Source organism: Misgurnus anguillicaudatus, chromosome 6 (assembly GCF_027580225.2).
Source record: "Misgurnus anguillicaudatus chromosome 6, ASM2758022v2, whole genome shotgun sequence".
Lineage (NCBI taxonomy): Eukaryota > Metazoa > Chordata > Actinopteri > Cypriniformes > Cobitidae > Misgurnus > Misgurnus anguillicaudatus.
In genome coordinates, this window is record NC_073342.2 from 709439 (window position 1) to 734841 (window position 25403).

General features: G+C 37.3%; 1 protein-coding gene across 7 annotated transcripts in view; it reads left to right on the forward strand.

Moving 5' to 3' along the window:
- pamr1b (peptidase domain containing associated with muscle regeneration 1b) overlaps positions 1-25403 on the forward strand; it is a 174404-nt gene that overhangs the window by 70690 nt on the left and 78311 nt on the right. For all 7 annotated transcript variants that reach the window (XM_055192301.2, XM_055192300.2, XM_073868331.1 and 4 more), the window contains one exon: positions 1777-2586. In XM_055192301.2, coding sequence (XP_055048276.2) covers positions 1777-2586 — 810 coding nt within the window. The remainder of the gene's footprint in view (positions 1-1776; positions 2587-25403) is intronic.

Genomic DNA, 25403 nt, shown 5'->3' on the forward strand with positions numbered 1-25403 from the left:
ATTTTATTAAGTATACTTAAGTAATGTTGGAGTATAGTTTTAAGTATACTTTATGTAGTAAGTGAACTAACATCTATGTTCTGTCAGGGTCCTGACAGATCCTTAGCCGTTTCTCAATATGCGTTCTTGTCTGTACTTGTGTTCTTGTGGACTTGTGAAACGTCATCAGTCGCGGCCCAAGTACTGTTCCAATTCAAAGTTCGCATCAAGCCCAAGTTCACATAAAATCCCCGGATGTGTTCTTGATCCGCCCATTTTATCGAGGATGCATCGGAGGAGACTTGTGTGGACTTATGACAGCGAAGTTTCCCAGAATGCATTTCGCGTCAGAAGTTCGTTCTTCTGAGTCTGAACTTGCAAGTTCGAACTACGAAGGACACAAGTCCGAGTTTGGCGTACTTGGTATTGAGAAACGGCTCTTGTTTTGTATTAGGGGTTCTGACAGTACCATGTTTTGTTTGGGAACACGTGGCCATGGATTATTTAGAATCAGGCCACATGTTTCCCTTGTCTTGTCACTTTTCCCCGCTCCCTTACTCATCATTGATTTCAGCTGTGCCCCTCATTAGTTCTCCCTATTTATTGTCCTTGTGTTTGCTGTTCTGTGCACGTTCGTCTTGTTGTATATTCAGTGTCTTGCCTGTGAGTATTCAGTATTATCTTAGTCTAGTCTGTTTTATGTTTTAAAAAGTTTATTGTTGGGTTATGTTAAGTTTAGCGTTAGTTTAGTGTTGTGTTTTCCTTGTTCTGTTTTGCCCCCTCGTGGATTTTGTTTTTCCTGTTTGGTCGTCTACGTCTGCATTTGGGTTCGTTTCTTGTTAAAACCGTGACATGTTCTAGTAGTGTACTTCTAAGTGTACTACTTGAATACCACTTGGGACAAAACTGGCTATATATCAAATATTGTTATGATCAATAATTTCCCAAGGCCCAATAAATCAAATACAATGCAAAAATATAATGATTTTAAATGATTTTTGGAGGGATATTGTCAAACTGCTCAATTAAACTTTCAATTTTGGAAAAAAGTCGTATTATTTGATGGGTCAGGCTCAGGCCTAGGGATTATACAATATAAGTCAATAAAAATCAGTTTGGTCATATTACTTTGGATGTCAGTGTTATCTGTTTTTCCCAACATAAGCTTAGACACAGTCAAAGTCTGCAGGTGAATTTTCCCCTTACACGGTCTGATATGCCTGCCCCATTTCCACTGCGTAAGCAAAACTGCATGTGAAGTGTTTTTGGTTCCACACTTCATTCTTTTGGTTGAATGAGGGGGCAGTCGTGGCCTAATGGCAAAGTTGGGCTTGTAACGTGAAGGTTTTGTGGTTCAACTCTCACAGCCGGCAGTGATAGCTGTCCACTGCTCCAGATGTTTGTGTATTCACCTCTTCCAGTGCATGTGTTCACTTCCCATTGGATGGGCTAAATGTAGAGGCTAAATTTCAATCACGGGGTACCATACTTGGCTTACACGTCACTTTCATAAGTTGGCACTTCTTTTTGGAATTTAAGTGTAAACAGTACTTTTTTTAGTGTAAACATTTTAATTATCAATTAATGAGCATGTGTCGGTTGTTGATCAGAAAACCTGGTCAAGCTATGCAGTCTTAATATTTATGAACTAGTCAGCTTGTCTCTGCTTATTACCATTAGAGTTTGAAACTTAAGCATACAAAACCGTTACTTACTTTGGACATCTTGTAATTCGTTTGGTTGTTTTTTTAAAGTGTAGAGCCTTGTTTTTAACCACTGTGCTCTTTTTCCTTCTAGAGCTGGACAGTAATCCGGCATCAGATAAACAAAACTCAAGCAAACCCACTGGAGAAGCAGAAAAGAAGTTACAACTACAAAAAGAAGACAAAGAAATTAAACTACAAAAACCTACCTCTGGAAAGGATAAGGTTGGACAAGATGTAGATTTGGACATTAGGAAGGAAGTTGAAAAAGAAAAATCTAAGGACAAAGAAGCAAATAAAGATACTGATAGCAGCATTAATACAATTATTAAGAAGGAAACAGAAAAACACAAGGATAACATGAAACCCACTGATAACCTAGATAGCACAGAGAAAGTTGCAAAAAGTCCAACAAAAGGTTTGGAAATAGACTTTGTAGATATTGTGTTGATTGATAGTAAGAGGGCCAATCAGACAGGAAAAAATAAAACAAAAGACCAAAAAATAACTGATGGTCCCCGATACACAATATTAAGTTTTACTGAAGATGATAAAGAAAACATTTTTTATAAAGTAGATACTATAGGCACAGAAAAGAACACAGAATCTGTTGATAGCAATGACATAGAAAAAAGTCTGGAGACAACAGCCCAACAAGGAACACAAGAAATGCAGACAGCTACTGTTGGCAATAACAGAACGAAAATAATATCAACAGTGATCAAAGAACCTGAAAAAGTGTCAAATATTGGCAAAAAAACAGAAACGTTAAAAGTTAATACAGTAATTGAAAGGATAACAAAAGAAGTCCCACCACAGGAAAGGAAAAATGAATCTCAACCATATGCAATGACTGAAGGTGAATTTGGGCAGACTGCTGGAACAGAGAACCTCGTAATCACAGGTAATTAAATATTTCTATGACTTATTATGCTGTGTTTTGGTCCAGAATAAAAAGTCAGTGCTTTAGAAACACTGCACCACTTTTATCATATTCATTAGACGGTACTCTATTTATGCCTTACTAAACTGCATATTTTCATGAGGTTAAATATATGTTATAAAACGGCTCGTTCTGGTTCTTCATTCTGATTGGTTGAAACGCGTTCTAAGCCGTGATAAAATACCCCGGTAAACCCACGGTTCAGACCGCATCACAAGTATCACTGTGGCACTGTTGCTGCGTACTGATTTATGAAAATAAACACCACAGTCTTTAATCATTTTAATAAATGTCAATAAATATTGTTGAGTCATCTCGACGATAAAGAGAAAACGTTCTTTGAGTTGTTTTTGTCTTATTGATATTTCCGCTATTATCCACTAGATGGCAATCTTACCCAACTTAAACACTGACGCATTCACTCTACACAACAGCGTTGTGGTGGATTTAGCATGACGTGTATGTTTTGATCAGGCTCTGAATCTGATCTCTTACAAAAGTTCTTCACAAAAATGGAATTATCCCCGCTTTTAGCTGAAAATTTGAGAGGTGATAACTGATAAGAGAACAAATGAAGGTAGGATGAAAGTTTTTCTGTTGTTGTTGTTGGAAAGCGGATGGTCTGTTCTTTCATCTGATATTTTATGTTTATTTAAAGAAGATAATTTTTCTGTAAGGCATTAAACTAAAACTGGGTGGCAACTTAAAAAAAAACGCTGACAGGGAAAGAGTTAAGCATGCTTCCATATTTGATCATCACTTTAACAGTTGCACGGTATAAATGTTAATGTATATTTTAGATGAATGTTGATATATATAAATAAACACCACAGTCTTTAATCATATTTTCATTGTGTCTTTGCTGCGTCTGTGTTGTTTGTGAACTGCGCTCTGTTGCAGCCACACTTGATTCTGAGGACTATATTTTGTTTGGCGGAAGACTAATATTTGTACTTATATAATTACAACTTATTTGTGTTTTATTTTGTGAAACCCTGCTATGCATATGATGTATCCGTTTTATAAACGCCATAAACCCCGCAAAGCAGTGGCAGTGCATTTTATGCTTCGCTTGCCTAACAACGCCCCTTAGCTGTTATAAAATGCACTGGTAACCCACTGCTTTGCGGGGTTTATTGCTTTAATATGACCGGTAGTGATATACCAGGTATATTCCAGACAATATACTATGGAATGATATTCCGGACATTATTAAAAAAGGAATTGCAAATGGTATTTGCAATTGCGTTTCCTACTTTTGGGTGTAAAAACTGTGACTTAGTTCCAGTGTTGTAATGTAACGAAGTAAAAATACTTCGTTACTGTACTTAAGTAGAAATTTCACGTATCTGTACTTTACTTCGCTATTTAAATTTATGTCAACTTTTCACTCTTTTTCTAGATAAAATGTATACTTTTACTCCGATATATTTCCACTAAGCATATTCGTTACTACAAAATAAAATCAAGAAATGTGTGCGACCTCAAAAAAGGAGGTTTTGGCGAATCTGTGCTTCTAGACTGATTTACGCACGCTCCGCACCCTCTATTTCACGCACACTCTATTTTAGCGTAGTGTTGCCAAAGGATGAGGAAGCACAACTGTAACTGCAATGAAAGCACCTACTGGAGGACCTCCCGTTATCGTAATCGACCACCCCGACGATGAACAGGGTGCGAAAGCTAACGTTATACATCCGTGGCCGTATTTGTAAGAAATGTTTTTGTACATTGGAATTAAAGATTCCCGATTACCGAATAAACTGCCTCTTATGCCTACCGAAAATCACTTACATTTTGTCATTTAAAAACTTTCCGTCCAACCTGAAGAATCACATCAAGGTACTTTAAAATAATAGTTATTAAGTAAAGCCACAATGTCAATGTGATTAAACATTAGTTATCATAAGCCGTATTAGATAATTATCTGTCTAATGTGATGGCCAGGCACACGTTTAATTCACAGAGAACTCTCAAATGAAACGCGCTTGACTGTTTATGGTAACATTATAGCATAACTGCCGGCCGAATATTCCCTCCGGTAGGCTAAGATTGAGATTTTTTTTTTTTAACTGCTAGTTAATCAGTGGCAGGTTCGAAAGAAAGTGTTAAGGACTGTATTCACATCTTCAAAAGCATGATACGTTTTGTCAAACTTGAGATTTCCTTTTATGTTAATTAACTCCCGACCAACGACCACCGGCTAAACCAGTTTAATTCGCTTACCCGCCTCCTATCCCTACCGTATCTATATATATATATATAAATATATATTAATTCCTCCCAAGGGTTTTTGTCCTTCTAGGAGTTTTTCCCATTGGGTTTTTTCCTAGGGGTTTTTTTCGTCCCGGGGAGGGTCGGGCAACTTTGGCTTAACTTGGCACTTTACTGTATACGTTGCATTATTAATATGCTCGCTTGTACGGTTTAACCGCTATCTCTACTTCTTATATTATCTATTGATTTTCTGTGTTCTCCTCTGCGTCTTCTCATGTAAAGCTGCTTTGCAACAATTAACACTTGTAAAAAGCGCTATATAAATAAAATTGAATTGAATTGAATTGAACTCAAAACTCAGTGGTTATAGGATAATGTTGTGCTAATGTTATACATTGTGAATGTACGCTTGCATTGTTGATCAAAGTCACAGTGCTTTCATTGCCACACAACGAGTTGGCATTTTTTTCTTAGTAGAGCAGCTAACTTAAAGGGATACTCCACTTTTTTCAAAAATATGCTCATGTTTTGAAATAAATAAGTTATTTTTTTTTTTTTCATTTTTACCTGTAGTTCATACAAAAGTGAAATTTCTGCTTTTTTATTTGATGTCAGCTCTAAAAATATGCTGTTTGCTCTTTGAACTTGAGAGAATTGTGCCTGAAAAGTCCTGGAAAAGACGGATTTTTATTTGATGATTGAGATTAAGAAGATAATGGGAACCCTGAATAATCTTTACTTTAAGAAAGCCACAATAAAGTTCACAATCAAAGTTCTAACTGCTTGCTTTAAAAAAAACTTTTTACTTTTACTTCAAATACTTAAGTACATTAAATATCAGAAAATTACTTTTGATACTTAAGTACAGTATATATCAGATACTTTAAGACTTTTACTTGAGTAATATTTTAAAAGACAACTTTCACTTCTACCAAAGTCTTTTTCTAGTACAATACTTGTACTTTTACTCAAGTATTGCTTTCTAGTACTTTATACAACACTGCTTAATTCAAACCCAAATGCAAACTGTTTGCATATCCGTTTACGCGAACGTACAATATATGCCAAATTTCAAATGTAAAATCAAAGTCCATTTGCAATTGAATTTCCTGTGTCTTTCGAGTTATGACCCTGCCATATTTCAATCTCAGTTCCAATTCATCATTTGCTATTTCACTTCCTCTAGCGTCGCGTATGGATCTTGCAAAAATGAAATCGCAATCCTCTTTGCATTTCCAATGCCTGTACTTAAACTTGTCAATCACAGTGTTGGGGGTGGGGTTATATTATAGGGCGTGTTTGTATTTGGAAGCGACGTCACTCACAGTCGACCACAAGGGGGAGCACAAGAAAAGCTAATGATAACGCAGAAAAATGTATACATTAAAGGGGACAGAGAATGAAAAAACATTTTTACCTTGTCTTTGTTGAATAATGGTAGTCTAACCGCATTCACAAACATACAAAAAGTGCTAGACATGTTGAACATCTCAGTCTCATAGAAATTCCTCTTTTAGAAATGTCAGCCAGAAAACTGCCCAATCTGAAAAACTGATGCTTATGACATCACAGGCATCTAACTGCCCTTCCACTTTAAAATAATTGGCTAAATTTTTTGAGTGGCAGCAAAGTCAGCCAATCAGTAATGAGATTGCAAGTTAAGCCAGTAGAGGGAGCCAAATAGGTGCAAAACCACTTGTTTAAGATCCCCCACCCTAATAGAGCTATTTGAGAGAGGTTTTTAAGAAGCTTCTAAGGCATTACCGACCCAAACAAATTTTTTTTGTCTACATGTCCACATCACAGAACAAGGATAAATACTCCGTTCAATGTCATCTTTAAATTATATATTACCTCAGTTATATTGCAGCAATTATTAACCAAACAAGCTTAAGCACTGTTTATTAACTTGTATAAACTGAGTGAGACAAAGTTTCTTTGTCTCACTCAACACATTTTTTGCATATTTATGGGTGACTAAAGAGTTTGTTATTTTAACTCAGATTATTGTAAAAAAATAAGTTTGGGTAATGCACAATACATAAAAACTTAGAAAATTATAGAAAAAGATCATATATAGACATGACAGGGAATGAATTGCATTAAGTTATGATCGTAATAATGTAGGGTAGCCACATATGGAGAAGACTAATTATACGCTGTCAATATTAGCGTGTTGTTAAATGTCTTTATTATCTCCAACTGTACTGTTAATGTCCGTTCGTTTAGTGTTTTGTCTTGTCCCGTCCCTATCGCTATCACAATATTTGTTTCTTTTGTATAATACACTTGATACTTAATAAAAACAGAAAAACAAAACCCACGAGGGGGCAAAATGGAACACCAACAAGATAAACAAAACACAGAATAAACTAGACTAGACTCAAAACATAACACAGAACACTAACTACAAATGTACTAGACTAGACTAGACTAGACTAGACTAGACTAGACTAGACTAGACTAGGTATATCGAGGGACAAAGTACTCACAGGAAAATAGACAATGGACAAGCAACGAACACCAAACACACTGACATTAAATAGGAGAACTAATGAGGGGAACAGGTGAAAATAATGGCGGGTAAGGGAGCGGGTAAAAAGTGACGGGACAAGGAAAACATGTGGCCTGATAATGAATAATCCCTAGCCAAGTGTTCCCACACAAAAAATGGTACTGTCAGAACCCTGTCACAATGAACTAGATGTAATACAAGACAAGACCCTGACAGGATCCTGACAATTACATCATCAATGTTGTATTTAAAATACTTTAAAATAGATAGATATTTAATAATATGAGAAAGTGTTTTTTCTACCCTGTAAGAAATTATTTAAGCACTTCAGGGATTAAACATGTTTTCCCCATTACTTTTCTGTTTTATCAAGTTAACAAATTTATTTAATTTTTGTTAAAATTTATTTAGAAAACCACATGTGTTAAACATTTTAAGGCAAGTCAAATTTGTTGTTGTTGTCGATGCAGTCATTTATTTAAAACACCACCTTTTTGGGATAACAGTTTTGCTTTCTCTAAAGAGTAAAATTAAAAAGACAACACAACATTACAAAAACCCTAACTGTAAAAAACTACAGAACAACTTCCAGAAAACTTTTTTTTGTTTTTATTTTAGCTGGGTATTAAGAAGAATTCGCCTCTTACTGAACCAATATACAGTATAAAGTTACTTATTAGACTATGGATATATTCATATGTATTTCTTTTTATATCTTAAATATCCATACAAATCAGGGTAACAGATTTGATCCTGAAACATTTTAAGTTATGCTGGTTAAAAGTCTCCTCACATCCTGATAGCAATCACTATGTTAAGTTGTTTAAATGTATTTGTAGAAATTTATGTCATCTGTGAAAGGCGTAGGACCAAAAAATGTTCAAATAATCATAGATTTCTGTCCAAACGGATGTTTCCTTTTTTGTCACTCATACGTAAGCGTAATTTGAATGCCCACCGTGCAGCGAGTCCACGCAGACACCATACGTCATTGGCGCGTTCACGTGCGCTCACCTCCTGTCTGTAAACAGCGAGAACAGCAAACTTTTCTGCTGAATTGACAACCTGTACAGGAGCCACAAAACGAAAGCCATATTTTATAACAACAACAGCAAAAACTGCCTGGATCAGCAAAGAGCAAAAACCCAAATTAACATTGGTAACTTTACTGCTTTACCACAAGATGCAAACAGCTGCAGGAGGCAAAGGGTCTGAAAGGGTCGTTGCACTGTTTATTTTGGTAAGGTAGGTACGCTATATGTTTGTATTGAGATGGATTCAGATATTCTACTTTGATGAAACATTGTGTTGCTTATGAAATATGTTCGTTTACGGATTAGCGTAACGATATGGTTACTAACGTCTACACAACCGAACGTGTGCTTAAACTAATTCTGATGTAAACCAGTTGTTTATGTTGGTTAATTTGGAAGTGTTATTCACTTTGTACTGCAAAGTTTTCTCACTGGTGAATGAGACATGAGATGTGACCGTCTGATCTGTGCGTGTTCATGTGTTTTAAAAGAGGCGTGACTTTGGATGGCAATTTGACTTGAGGGCGGGATCGCGATTTCATTGTTAGGCGGCTACCGTTAGCATTTTTCAAAATGTGTTACCCTACCTTTAAGTGACTGAGTTGAATTTATGGCAGAATGTTTTCTGTTTCTGATCAAATGAAAACCTTATTTCTAATAACCCAAATAATCAAAGAATTAACTGATAAACGTTAAAGAAATCAGTTATGCAATATTGAAAATCATATATGGTAACAGTTACTGATAGAATACACCAATGCAATGGTTTCAGGAAAGATTTGATTGTGTTATATATATATTACAGGCCTTTTCCGTTCTGCAATGAGGAAAGAGTCCGGTTCAGTTCAACAGCCTTGAACACAAAGTGCTGTGAAAAATGCTGTTCTCCAGGAAGCACACAGAGGCTCCTAGCTGTCTGGAACACGCAGATGCGATCCTGTAGTCAGTGCAGAAGGTCTAATCTGGAACACACAGATAAAGGCCTCTTGAAGTGTAGGTTTGCTCTTATGGGGGCGTATTACAGAAACTTTCTATCTTAGGTCTTAACTTAAGATATGATGTGTTAAGTTAAGATTTTTCACAAATTCATATTACAGAAGCAAATCTTAAATTGATTTAGGATTCTCATCTTATCTCGCCAAATCTGATCTCATCTCTAGTTAGGAAATCCCAAATCGCTTAATCATGTTCGGCTATCAACTGTCATGTCTGTTACCAAGCAACCAGCAATGCGTGAGCTGCTGCTACAGTAAACAAAAGAATTGTCCTTTTAATTTCATTGGGCAGAAAAATACATTTTATTAAATTCATAGTAATCATAGTCTGTGTTTTTTTATTAGTGTTTTAGCACATCATCTATCAGTTAGCAAATGTGACTTACAAAAAATAAAAAAAATTCTTCCTAAGTGCTAGGATTCTATTGTACATTTCAACATTTGATAGAGACATGACAAGAAATAGATGCTGAGTCAAGTGTGTACTGTATTCACTATAATCCCATCAAGTGTTCACGGATAAGATAACTGTTTTTTAATAATGAGGGATGACAGAAATTGAAAGATCGCTCCACTAGTAGAAACTAGAAACATTGTGATTACTGTATGTGAATGTGTGAAGGTAAAAACATTCAAAGAGTAATCCAAAAACAAACATTGATGTTTTTCATCCTCCACTTTGTTAAAAATGTAATGTCATCCCGCAGCTCTATCATAATGTGATTGTTTCAGCTGGCTCTCATTAAAGTTTTAAGTTAGGACACCTGTGAGGTTACCCTAAAGTTAAGACCGTTTTTAGGATGTTTTGTCAAGTTAGGATGCTTATGTAATACCACTTTCCTATCTGCAGTTAAGATAAGATAATGCATTTAGGAACATCATTCTGTAATAGCTTTTGTCTTAAATGAGGTCCTAACTGAAATTACCATGGTTACCAAACAGTTAAGATAAGATTTTAAAGTTAGAATTTTTCTGTAATACGCCCCCTGAGCTTCACCTTGTTGCAGACGTAGGTTATTCTTTCTGGACGTGAGGCTCGAAACGTGGTGTGATCCGCTCAGCACTGGCCAAAGACTCAGAACTTGTGGTCAATCTGGTTTAGTCTCTGTTGTCAAACTCAGAACGAGTAGCTGTAAAATCTCAAAGAGAGATTCACAAACTTTGCTGGTTTTTCGATGATCTGTTATTGTCTCTCTCAGCGGGAGACAAGAAGTTGGGTGCTCTGTTACAATCTCTAGAATGCAGGCTAGAGATTTAGAGCCTTGAGGTACTCTGCTAATGTCTCTCTTTTCAGGGGGAGACTCAGAGCTTGAAGTTTTGGGTATACTATGATAATGTCTCTCTTTTTTAGGGGTGAGACTCAGAGCCGGGTTACTCTGTTAACGTCTCTAGCACGCAGGTGGTAGACTCAGAGCGAGGAATGTCTGGAAAAAAATGACTTTTATAACTTTAGACAAGGCGCTTTCCTGATGCAGAACCGTGATTGGCTGTTGATGTCAGAGGAAGGCCACAGAAGGTGGTCCACCTTTCTTCACTGTAAGGAACTCATTTGCATTGCATAACGTACAGAGTTTAACTTTGTCTTTCGAATTTCATTTATGCATTTTCCACTTTCCAAACCATTTCCAAAATACGATTGGCATTGTCCTGAGTGTAAAAAGTATAAACATGACAGCAAAATGTTACCATATCAAACATGCATTCATTCATATGTTAATAACTGTGATTATTTGAACAGTTTCATAATGAAGGGATTTAATTCAGAATGCTAGACGAGTATGAAGTCAATGGTTGATGATTTTAAGTCCATTTTGGTGGTGGGAGGATGTACAGATTTGTCCTTTGGTTAGAGTTTTTGTTTCTCCCGGGCAAGACTGTAGGTGGAAATTATTATACAAAGTGTTTGCATCTACGTAGATAGCGACAGGCAGGAGATTCAATACATATGACAACTCATTTCAGTGATTCAGAGTAGACTTCCTACTTTAGAAGCCAATAACTTTATTAATCGTGCACTTTTTGGTTTAACTACTTTGCACATCGTTTACATTGATGGACAGCTACTGTACATCATACACTGCAATACAGGTAATTTTCAATTTTTGATCTGTGTGGCTCTTTAAGTAATACAGTAGTGGTGTGTTTTCATATGTCCTGGTTCTAGTTCTCTGTGTTTCTTGGATAAAATATTTTTTACTGCATTTGGATTCTGCTCTTGTGAATTGTTGGGCATGCTACTTTTAAAAAGCAATTAGTTATAGTTACTAGTTACTTCTCACAAATAGTAATTGAGTTAGCAACTGCATTACATCATTATAAAAATAACAAATCAACAGGGAAAGTAACTATTGTGTTACTTAAAAAAGGTTAAAATTTCTTAAATAACTTGGATGCCCCAATATTAAATATGTTAAATAAATGAAATGGACACTAAAGGGAAACCACTATTTTGTGGCAGCATGTGACAATGTGAGGTGCTTCATTAGATTAGAATTACTTGCCACCAATGTGGAGAGACTCTTTCTTCTAAGTTGCACATTCCATAAACATTCTTTCCTACTACATTTGGGCTTGTTATACTTGCCATCGCTCTGCAATTGCCGATGTGTGTGACTGTGTGAGGACTGGGCTGCCTGTGAGTGCTTTGGAACAGGTATGTTGCCCACAGCAGCAGCACTCTCTGCTCATTGAGAAGAGAGAACGATACATGCTTTCACGTCAGTCTCCAAAAGTCTCTAACCATGTCAGAAAAAGTCGCTAGACGTGTCGTAGATGCTTTTTTAAAATAAAGCCGCTTAAAGGGTTCTAAAAAGTTGCTAAATCTTGTGACAAAGTCACCAAGTTTGAGGTAGAAAAAATGGCTGACCGCACACTGAATCCAAAAAGACTCAAAAGACCTAGAAAGTACAACATTTATTTATAAAGTGCATAGTGCAAAAATGTGAATTAAAAACAGAAACCTGAGCAAACGTTTCAGCAGCTTGCTATCCTCAGTGCTCCAAGTCACCAAGTTTGCAACACTGCTCGGACTGTGCATGTGCTAGTGTGTGAACAACAAGTGCTTGTGCATGTGCTTGGTTAACAATGGAAATTAAGCCAATTATCATCAGTTATGTGGTTGTCTCCCACCCCCTCTAACTCGCACACACCAATCATCAGCAGCTAATTGTCCTAGGGCTGCACGATTCGGAGAAAAAATCTAATTGCGATTTTTCTGATCAAAATTGCGATTCGCAATTTAAAGTGCGATTCATTGGTGTATATATAATAAAAAAGCTACATCCAGGTTTGTTGTGGTGGTTGTAATGGCACCAAAGAAAGATGCTGTGCTACTGTTTATTTAAGACCTCTTAAACATTGTACCAACGTGTCTGCAAGACTTTGCTCTTCTGCAGACACACTTTTTTTTAATCTAAGAACATTAAACAAAATACAGTTTAACAAAAATTTATTGAAAGTTTTTTTTTAAATAACATATAGGGCTATAGGCCAATGTATTTTGGCTGTCACTACAACAATGCTTCTGACAAGCAAATGTTTTTTTTTCTTTTAATCATAAGACTATACTCATCTTGTTTTACCTTTCAGGCATCTGTAATAAATGTAAATATATTAGTTATTAGAATCTATGATTTAACATAAGCAAAAAATACAAATAAAACACTGCACAGTCCTCACTGTACAATTTTAAATGTGTTGCTGCAGAAGCTTGTTCAGTTAAGAGTAAGGACTGATTTTAATTTTTGGTGCGTAATAAACATTTCTGACACAGAAAGCACCAGGTTACTGTCTGTCACTTTAAGACACAAGACAGCTTTAAAACTGCTCTGCTTTAATGTATTGATAAACATCCAGCTGTTTATGTTCAATTAGACAAGAAGGAAAACTTAAGTTTAGTGATCACGCGTGTGCTGACTACTTGCTGTGTGCGCGCTTCATGAACCCTCATGCATGTAATATAATACATATACTTTCAAAGCGGTGCGGATGTGCGCGTGCAAGAAAGTATACTGAACCTCTTTCGTCTGCTGTGTTCCGGGCTTTAATGAAACCTGCTTATAGTCTGATGACGCGCTTGTCATTGTTTGCGATGCATGACGAGAAACGGACGTATACACCTTTCTTTAAGTCCAACATTACACAAAAGGGAAATGTTTTCGCGCATTTCTGTCCTGTCATTTGCCGGTTAATGAGTTATAATGGGTTTTAAAAATGACTGAATCCAAAATCTGCCAACTTCCATGACATTCCGCGTTGTGCAGTTAATTCCATTTGTATGCATTTAGCGATTCTGTCCTTGTTTTCCGCATCGCGGAAATCATATGGCCGTACACTTTGTTGGGGAGTTGAACTGCTGCTTGCGCAATGGCGTTATCTGACGTTCAGTCAGCACCTCAGTGTTAATGCCCTCTATTGGTTTAAACTGCGATTAAATGCGCATGAAGCAAACTGTCAAAAACTGCGTACTAGATGATTGTTATATTTGATAGTACTGAATTGAAATAATCACATCTTTTGCGATTCGAAAATCGCGCCCATCCAAATCGCGATTTCGGTTTAAAAACGATTAATCGTGCAGCCCTAAATTGTCCTACCCCCAACACACACACTTCAGAGAAAAAACTTTGCAGAGAGCCTATTCAAATGAAAGTCGCTTCAGTGAGATCAATTATAGTAACGCTCAGCTCAGTTACGGCAACGGCATTAACCGTGAAACAGTAATTTGTTTAATAACTAATTACTGAATAAAGCAACACCATCAGTTCCCGTCACTGCTCTTTTGTCAACATCATTACAGAATACTGGACTACAAATGGTTGTCCCCATGCAAAAAGCTTATAAGGAATTTAAATGTATTGAACTTTTATCAGATCTCCTGGACTGTGTACCTATTGATTTCTTTTACAGATTTAGTCCCCCACTGAAAGATCCCTTCATTGGCAATGGTCCTTGAGGATTGCTAGAACAATTTTTGGACCAAGCTTTGTTAATGGGTTCTCTTTTACTGTGGAGTGAAGGGATGTCTCTCCCAAACATTTTTTTTTGGGGGGGGGGGGGCAGGAGGCGTCAGGCTCCACTGGCCACAGATCCATGCCAGTCATGGAAGCTTCCCAGCTAGCAAAAAGTCGTCTATTAGACGTTGAATAGACTTAAACCTTCAATGTCTAATTTTGGTCCACTGAAGGTTGAAAATGAAAATTGAAAAGACGTCAAATTTGTCCAACTTTTTAACGTTGAAAACAGGTAGATCTTCAACGTCTAATTTTGGTCAACTGAAGGTTGAAAATGAAAATTGAAAAGACGTCAAATTTGTCCAACTTTTCAACATTGAAAACAGGTCCACATTAACATAACAAATAACATTTTATAAAATGAAACAAAGCTTTAAAGGGTTATAATAAATTTAACAAAACATTTTAATAGTGAAGTCAGAACAGTCACGTAACCAACAGATTTCACAGTCTGCAATAAACAGGTCAGTCCAGTAACCAACACAGAGTGCAATAAACATATACCAACACGGATTTCAGAGTGCAGTAAACATAGGTCAGTCCTATGAGGCATAAAACAAATAGTTGGTTCTGGTTGGTTGTCAGTTTAGGTCATGGGTCGGTAGGGAATTTATTTTATTTTTTTCCAGTGGCAGCAAGGGATAGGTAGGAAATTGTTAAATATTTAAATTGAATAGCAGATATATTTCAGGTGACTTTGGCTATATTGCATGTTTTGTCTTACGCAGCGCAGAGCCACATCTCCACGGATTATCTCTTTTTAATGGAGTGTGTGTGTGTGTGTGTGTGTGTGTGTGTGTATGTCAGTGTCGCCCCCATTATTTTTTTTTGTACTTTATTTTTTCTTAAATTTTTTTGAAACATTATACAAACAAAACATAGTTATACAAACAAAACAAATGGTTTGGTCACCTATACTTTCGTACACAAGTCATATTGACAGGAAAACAAGTCATATAATGTGGTCAGTTTACATCATGGCTCCAAAAACACAATCCATTTTTCCCAATATTGCAGATACTTATCCATCCTCATATTTAGTGAAAATGACATACACTCCATGCTTTGAATACTGGTTACAATATTCTGCCATTCCGATTTTGTTGGGGGATCAGGTTGTAACCACTTCCGTGTTATAGCTTTCTTGCTGGCTGCTAACAGAATCTTTAACAAGTATTTGTCCCCCTTCCTCAGATTTTTTGGTAAATTACCCAAGTACATTGTTAGGAATGAGCGGTTAATTTTGCTTCCAAAGACAGTATGCAATGCTTGTGTTACTTCCTGCCAGTATATCTGAATGGCTGGGCACCCCCAGAAAACATGAAAGTGGTCTGCCAGTTGTTCTCCACACTTCCTCCAACACAGGCCTCTCCCCTTCTCCCCAGTCTGAAAAGATTTTAACTTGGGGGTCACAAAGTATCTAATGAGGTTGCGCCAACAGAAATCTCTCCATGCACCCGAACTGGTAGAGGTAAGCTGTACCCTACAAATATTCAGCCAGTCTTCCTCAATTATGGTTAGGCCAGACTCCTGCTCCCATTTAACTCTAACCTTATCTGATGATTGTTTTTTAAAGGACTGGATAGCTTGATATAGTTTAGAGACAAGACGTCTATTGTCCTTGTTTTTGTATTGGTCAAGTAATATATCAATTAGATTGGTGTCATGTTTCTCAGTGTGTCTTATTTCTTTATTAAAGTAGGTCCTTATTTGAAGATATCTAAAAAAGTCAGATTTTTCAAGACTGTATTTATCTGAAATCACCTGGAAGCTGTCTAGATCTCCTGTCAATGAATTAGCCCTAAAAGACGTGATACCATGCCTATACCAGAGCTGAAACCTCCCATCTGTCTTTGCTGGTTTAAAGTCTGGGTCAAAGGCGACCCATCTTAATGACCTAGATTGCTTTTCGAATAATGGTGATTTACACTCTTGAAACCAGATTTTTAAAGAAACCTTAGTCCATTGATTTAAACTTTTAGAATACTGTTCATATAGAATTTTGCTACCCAGTACCGACTGGAGTGGAATATCTAGCTGTGAAATTTCCAAGTCCTTCCACTTTGCTGTGTATTTTAGGTTACAACAACATGCTAGGTGTCTTATTTGGGATGCTTTGAAATAGTCTGAGAGGGATGGTAGGGCTCTACCCCCTTTTTCTTTAGGCAACTGTAGTATTTTAAAACTAATTCTTGGCCTCTTTCCTTCCCATATGAATCGTGAGATCCATTTATCCCATTCATTAAACTGCTTTTGCTTAACTTCCACTGGCAGTGATTGAAAGAAATATAGAAGCCGAGGGACTATGTTCATTTTTACTGTATCTATCCTGTTATGCATCTCTAAAGGCAGCTGAGACCACCTGTCTATATCTGATTTGATACTTTTACTTATTGGACCATAATTACTCTCATATAGTTTAGTAATATCCTTTGGTATTACAATCCCCAAATATTTAATGCTGGATGTATTCCATTTGAATTTCAATTTGTGCTCCATGTCCTTCGGAGGGGCAAAATTATAACTTAGGACTTGTGTTTTTTGAACATTTAACTTATACCCCGAGTAAGAACCGACTTTTTTTAGGATGGACATCAACCTGGGAATGCTAACTTCTGGCGATGTTACGAAGCACAGCACATCATCGGCATACAAACATATTTTTTGCTCAAATCCTCTTATCCCAATTCCCTTTACCCCCTGTTCTTCCCTAACTGACTGTGCTATGGGCTCTACAAATAAGGCAAAGAGAGCTGGGCTGAGAGGGCATGCTTGGCGGCAGCCTCTTTCCAAGATAAATCGCTGGGTGAGATGCCCATTGATCCGTATTCTAGCGTTTGGTGATGAGTACAGGGTTTTAATGCAGTTAAAAAAATCTTCTTCAAAGCCAAATCTTTTCAGTACCAAATACAAATATTCCCAACGGACTGAATCGAATGCCTTTTCGGCGTCTAAACTAATTAGCACTGCCTTGGTATTTTCTTTTGTGATGTGGTCAATTACATGCAGTACTCGTCTAATATTATCTTGTGTCTGTCTATCACGTACAAATCCTGTCTGATCCGAGTCAACCACATCTATTATTATATCTTCTAATCTTTTGGCTAATATTGATGCATATAATTTATAGTCTATATTTAGCACTGAAATTGGCCGGAAAGAACTACACTTCCTTTTATCCTTGCCCTCCTTGGGAATAATTGAGATTATTGCCTCGCTCCATGTTCTTGGTGGGACGCCTCCTTTAAGTGTATGATTAAAACAATCAAGTAGTATGGGGATTAATTGATCTTTAAAAACCTTATACCATTCAGTTGGGAAGCCATCTGTTCCTGGTGCTTTATTAGCCTTTAATCTAGATATGGCTTTCCCTATCTCCTCTTCTGTTATCTTTGCCATTAGGGCATTGTTTTGTACCTTTCCTATGGAGGGTAAATCCAGTGATTCCAAAAATAGGTTTATTTCCTGTGAGCTGGTTGTATTTGGTTCTTTATATAATTTTTATAATCATTTTCAAAAATAGTTTGAATGTCTTCTTGCTTATGGGGAATTTTTTTAGTTTTGGGGTCTCTAATTTCATATATTGTACTCTCTGCTTGTTGCTTCCTTAATCTCCAAGATAACAACTTTAATGCCTTAGATCCATTTTCATAATACCTGTGTCTGACAAACTTAGCCTTTTTCTCTAGTTCTGCCTCATATATTTTATTTATATCCTTTTTGACCTTGTTTATTTGATCTAATATATGAGGTTTTGCCTTCTCTGCATGTTCTTTCTCCAGAGTGTTCAGGTTTTCTTGCAAATCAAGCAACCTTTTATGTCTCGCCTTTTTTCTTAAGGATGTAAGGAGTATAAGTTTCCCCCTAATCACTGCTTTTAAGGCATCCCATAGGGTACTTGGTGATACTTCCCCATTATCATTGTGTTCCATAAACTCTCCCAATTCCTTTTGAATGTTTTCCTTACATGCAGAGTCATTCAAAATACTTGTATTTAAACGCCACAGCTTGAACTTCTTTTTAGTGTCTAGGTGCATAGTCAAGTAAACCGCCGAGTGGTCAGAGATATCTCTGGCTCCAATCTGCAATCAATAATCCTATGCCTATCTGAGTTACCTATAAAGAAGTAATCAATTCTTGAAAAAACATTCTGACTTGCATATTATAGGCCATGAGGCTTCAGAGGCTATTAGTTGGAAGATTTCTCTGATGCAGGAGTTGTCCTGTTCAGGGGGAATATATACATTGACTAATGTTACCTCTTTTTGATCTAACAGTCCCCTAACTAAAACATAGCGACCCTCTCTATCTTTGAATTCAGAAGTCAACTGAAAATTCACACTGTTTGAAATTAGTATTGCTACCCCTCTTCTTTTCCCTTTCTTATAGGATGAATAGAATACGTTCTTAAACCCTTGTTTTTTTAATTTTTCATGTTCAGCATTATTAAGGTGGGTTTCTTGCCAGAATATTACTTGCATCTTTTCCCTTTCATTTTTGCAATAGCTTTGCTTCTCTTAACTGGATTGTGCAGACCATTGACATTAAGACCACGTATATTTGGTGACCAAACTCGAGCTAAATTAGAACTATAGAACAAAAACCGAACTTCACAAAGAACAATCGAGTCATAAGACAAAAATAAAAATAATAACAGTAAGTGAGCTTCCATTTTGAAGTAATAACCACTTCGTAATATCGGGGGAATAGTCTAGCTGTCCGCGAGAGCCCCCTACAGTGCAAACTATATTGTCCTCAAGGATATAATATATGCACTTAAAAACGTCAACAACAAATTTCTTACCCGTATTTGTTGGTCAATTATACTCTTAGGTAGCGGCTAAGACAGAGTTTTTATTTATTATTTAACTCAATTGTTTGAAGTCTCACGGAGTCGATTCCTCAATTGTTATCTTCTTTTTTTTGTGCAGTGAGGGTATTCATTACTAAAACTCTATAAAAGTGTCATTAACTCTTTACTGCCCCAGCTCATGTTCACACGCCGTTCTTCCGATGCAGTATTCTTGTGATGCATGTGACTTTGTGCTTGTGTCTATTTCGGGCGTTGAAAACCCGCAGCCTTTCTTTAATCCTATCCCGGTGGGACTGTCGGTTTGCCGCGTTCGTTGATCGGTGCCAGTGAGTCTTCCGTATCTTTTCCGTTGTGTCGGCAATTTTCTCTTCACCATTTAGGAGTCCCCTCTTCTTTAAATCCTCTGCTGCCTCCGATGCACTTTCATATGTGTGTGACCCATTATCAAAGAATACTCTCAGTTTCGCAGGTGGTGGAGTCTGGAACCGTATTCCTTTTTCACGGAGAATTCTCCTGATCTGCACGTACTCTTTTCTTTTTGCAATCGTTTCTGCAGGGTAATCATGATCAAAGTAGATCCTCCTGTCACTACAGTAAATCTCCTTTTTCTTCCAAGCGGAGTGCAGGACCGTCTCTTTGGTTTTAAACTGCTGAAAGTACACAATCCCTGACCTGGGTTGCGCCTCTCTAGGTGGTTTAGGGCCGAGGGATCTGTGGCATCTCTGAATCCCGAGGTCAACGTCGGCGAGGGGTTCCAGCTCTTTTTTAATTAAGTTTTCAATGAACTGAAAGATGTTTTTCCCCTCGGATTCCTCTGGGATGCCGTAGATGCGGAGGTTGTTGCGCCTCGTGCGTGCTTCCAAGTCCGTCAATTTCGACTGTAAACTTTCCTGAACTTGAAGTGATTAGGTGTGTTCGACTTCATGCGGCGCTGCGCAGACCGATCGGTGGCTGACTTGAAGCAGTGCATTCCGGTTAGTAACTTTGTCCGACTTAAGCTGGCGCTGCAGGCACGTGACTGCGTCATATGGTTTTTAAGTACCGCGAGAGCGATTCGAGATCAGCCGCCTGAGTTAGCCAGCGCAGTTCCCGAAGAGGAGCTGCACGGTCTGTAATGACGACACAGCTGTTTCAAGATTGGTCGGATTCACCACATGACAACAATCACGTGTGTTCCGTGTGTATTTTCACGCCCTCAGTTCCACAAATGCTCACAAATCTGTATTTTTATAACAGTTAAAGCTCTTTTCATGTAGTCGCGATGTTATATTGTGCCATCTTCATCAAAATAAAATGGATAAAAAACGTAGACCCCACTACATTGGTATTTAAAAAATATATGCTTTTGTTAAACTTTATTCTTGTAAAAACAGATGCTGTAAGCCTCTTCAGTTCCACTCATGCTCATACACGGACATCCAAAACAGTATAATTCACTTTTTATGTAGTTTACATGTTACAAATCATGTTTAATGCGATTAAGCAAGCAAACGGCACGTGATCAGCCATGCCTGATGTAAATGCAGCAAACTACAGGAACCACAGCGCATCCGACTTCACGTCTCCGTTTTCAGCTCCTCCCCGCCTGCACGCGGCTAATCTCGCCGATCGGTTACATCCAGCCACAGCAGATGTCGAACACACCTATAGACTCAAAGCCTCTCTGAAATCCACAGACCATTCTTCCACATCGGCTATCCGGGCCTCAGCCTCACTCACCCTGTCTGTGGTGGATTTTAGCTCAGCTGCAACCTCATTTAGACCCCGCTGAACTTCCTCCCGAAAGTCCGCTAACTCCTTTTTCATGTCATCTCTGATTTTGTCTCGAAAATGACTCAGCTCAGACTTCATCTCTGTAGTCATCATCTTTATATCTGATCGAATGACAGCGATATTGTCATCCATATCCACATTCGTTAGTCTCGTGCTCAGACCATGAGGCTCTGCTTGCTCCTCAGACACGACATTCGCGATCGACGTATTATCACTCTTCTCCGTTTTCCTGGGCTGCTTACCTTTGCCTTTACTACTTTTGTCCCCTTCCATCACCAGATTAAACAAAATTTAAGTCATGAATATATATTAATTGGGGAATAAACACCGACCAAACGGGATGGCGCGATTATGCGGCCATGCGCTTCAGATTACCCGGCGCCCCCATTATTGTTTTATTGGGGGGCACAAAGGGGCCAGTACAAATCTTAGGGTGGCACAATAAAAAAATGTATTATGCCTGAATCTAATGGTAAACAGTTTTCCCTTTGCTTTTAATACTACTTGGAGTATAGTTATTCTTATTTATTACTAGTGTATGATTTACTATAGACCAGAGGTGGGACAAAGTCATTGTTATGCAAGTCACAAGTAAGTCTCAAGTCTTTGCCCTCGAGTCCCGAGTCAAGTCGAGTCAAAGATGAGGCAAGTCCCGAGTCGAGTCAGAAGTCAAAGCCAACAAGTCTAAAGTTGAGTCCAAAGTCCTACCATTTTAGTTTCGAGTCATTTCAAGTCATCTTACTACAGAAATAAAATTTATACAAATCATGTATGTCTGTAAGATTTGTATTTATTTAAACCTCTTTTTATACACTTACAGTAATCAAATACAGTAAAAAAATTAAAATTAAAATTTTTACAAAAAATGCTTGCATTTCAACAGCATATTGCACTAGAACAATGCACAGCAGCTTCAGTCATGTATTGTTTTGACCTCATATTGCCTCATATAACAGTTTAACTTTCAAATAGACATGGGTCCTTTTAGCCTAAACTTAGGGCTAACTTAAACATGTTATCAATAAAATCCTCAAAATTATTACTGAAAAACTGAACCAACGTGATTGTGTGTGTGTGTTTGTGTGTGTGTGAGAGAGAGAGAGAGAGAGAGAGAGAGAGAGAGAATGTGTGGACAGGTGATGAGCAGAGAGTGAGTGTGTGTGCGCATGCGTGCTGTGGACAGGTGGAGGGAGGCCCCTACACTGCATTGCATTTGCAAAATATCACATTGGCCAAAAGTCTGTCAGTCATTTGTGCGCGATGTGGATGCAGAATGATGCCACCATGGCTGAAAACTCGCTCCACTGGAGCACTAGAAGCAGGCACTGACAAGACTCGGATGGCTACATGAAAGAGGGCAGGAAGAGTCTTACTGTTCAGTGCCCAGAACAAAAGGGCATTCTGTCCTTCTGCCATGTCAATATAGTGACTTAGCTGTACTGCTGGTGGGGTCCCAACATCCCTTTTCTGCCTCTTATGGTATGCAGCAAACAGCCCTTCTCCGTCCATGTCCTCTGGTTCATCTTCAGCAGGCAGCGACACAGGCACAGGATGCTCCATCTCTGCCGCATCTTGCAGGATCAATTCTAAAAAATTAAAAAAAAATAAATGTGTCACAACAGTAGAAACAAAAGACCCCTTATTACCATTACTGATGTTGATGTTACTGTGCAAGACTGAAAATTGTTATTATTGGTAAAGTCAGATTAATATCTGATCCTAGATCAGATTAAGATCAAAATATTTTACGTTGCATTTAAGTTGCATTACAAGTCAATAATATTTACCTTTAACTCGTTGTGCCACCTCTGCCTTGATGTCACGGTTGGCCAGCACATGGGGCTCAATCCACAGCAGACAAAAGGCTGGATCCAAGGCAGCTGCTTTCAGATAGACTGTATCTGAAAAGGGGGCAGTGATCCCTTCTTGAGACTGGGCCATTTTCACATTAATGAAGATCCCAAGAAATCTTTTTTTCAGGGATACCTGCAAACCTTTGACCAGGCCGCTCAGGAAACGAACTTGAGGCTTCAGCTTCTCAAGATGGTGATTGAGGGACAAGACAGATGGAACAACTGCACTGATTGTTATGACTTTATCTCCCTGTGTCAAATCAGTTGCTTCTCCGAAAGGTTTCAAAATGTCCACCAACTCCTTCAGCAGATTCCACTCTCATGGTGTGAATGACAGTTCTCTCCATCCAGTGCACAGTGACACCAAGGAATCCCCTCATCTTTCGATCAGACCAAATGTCCACAGTGACTGAAACATGGTCAGTGTTGCTCAATTCAGTTTTTAACTTTGAACGTCTCTCCTCAGCAAGGCTCTCTGTTTTTGTGGTCAGCGTTTGGCGACAGACTGGGGTATACTTGCTCTCCAGCACAGCCAGAAAGTGACGAAAGCTCTTATTTTCCACAATTGACAGAGAAAAATTGCAGTCAATAATCAGGTCAGACAGTATCGCATTGGAGTTGGCCTTCTGCTGTGGGTGGCTCATGCTGTAACGCCCTACACGAGTGTCCAGGAATTGTGAGATTGAAGGCTGTTGTGAATCATCTACGATGCTTTTGTTCATCTGGTATTCTTCATACCTGTAAGAATATAAAACAGATGTCAGAAAATCCCTTATAGCCACACATGTTGTATTTGAAACTACTCTTTACTCATATCAATGTTGTTGTGTTAATATTTATTGTCTATTGTACACTACAGTATACGAAACTATACTGTATGTAATACATTTTAATTTTGCAACTTATAAAGCGTTAAAATTATTATTCAATTTACATATTAAAATTAGTGTATGAAATGGCAAATGTAAATATATTATTGAATTTTCATTTTGCACCACACATTGCACAAATGTATTGGAAAATTAAAATTTAAATACAGAAATGCATTGCCATTTTGCATATTACATTTCAAATTGAATATTGCTACACATAAGCTTCCATACAGTTCAGTTTAGTTGTGATTAACCAAAATGACAAACAAATGAGGCAGTGTTGTGGTTTCCCTTTTTCAGATGAAACAATCTTCAATCTTAGGTTTTGAATTCAAAGATGGACTTTATTGTCAGCAAAATAAAGCCGTGAGGAGATCTTGCAAGATCCACTAAAGTTTTACTGTACCCCAAGTGGTATATATATAAGGGGGCCTCCCCACCCCATGTACTCCATATATGGTCTAATATTCAGTAACATATGGTTTGTATCATATGGAAAACATATGGCATCACTTTGTCAAGAGTACAGTACGTCTTTTGTCTCGGCCTTCGACATGTAACAACCTTCGCCATGTATAAGAACATACTGCAATGCATGCTGGTAAATTTCATACACACAATGGTGAACTATGGTTATATTCATATAGAAAAACATAATGGTAAAGTAAGATTATACTTAATTCCTTTATATTCGGATTAAAACAAACTTCATCATAATCCCCGCTCTGAGGCTTACCTAGCCTCACTTTCCTGTTTATTTATTTTAATCCGGAGTGCCGTTTCATAATTCAGTTTCTCAGTTATCACTATATATTGTGGTTAAAGAAAACCACTATACATTACCAATTACTAAATTATGCCACTGCACTTCGAACTATGGACAATAAGAGCAAACATCTTTCCATTCTTATTTTGTCTTTGAATGTAAAAGTAAAAGAACTTAAGTCCTACATAAACAGTTTGTGTGCAATTGGTTCTGCACTTGTCTGCGGCTGTTGTAGTTATATTGAACATATGTGGTAAAACTGGGTAAATACATGGTACAAAATATATGATAATCATACCGTATATATAAATGTTGGCAAATGAAAAGCAATAATATAGTAAGTAATTAAAACAAAAATAAAGTATGCATAGAGAACAAATAAATGTAAAGTAAAATCAAACCAAGTAAGTAGAAATAAACAAAATTAAGTAAAGCATGCATAATAATTATAATAATTATAAGGTAAATATAAAGTTAAATCAAAAAATAAGTAACCAGAAATAATCAACAAAACTAAGTATGTATGATAACCATAAAGTAAAATGTAAATTTAAATCAAACCAAATAAAATAAGTAAATTGAAATAATTGATACTACAATCTAAGTTATGTATGCATGATAAACACGAGAGACATGTAAATTAAATTGAATAACACAAGTGTATATAAAATTCCCCAATATGAACTAAAGCTAAGCATACATATAAAACCCAATATAAACTAAAGCTAAGCATACATATAAACCCAAAACAAAAAGTAAACTCAAATCAATAAAACAAAAGTACTACCTAATAATAAATTTTAAGTAAGATTCGTGTAATACGTTTTGATTATACTTAACCTACATGCGCTTGAGATTTGCTTTTATTCCTCGTTTTCATCCTCCTCAGAGGTGCTTGAATATTCATTTACTAACTGTAGGTTCATTA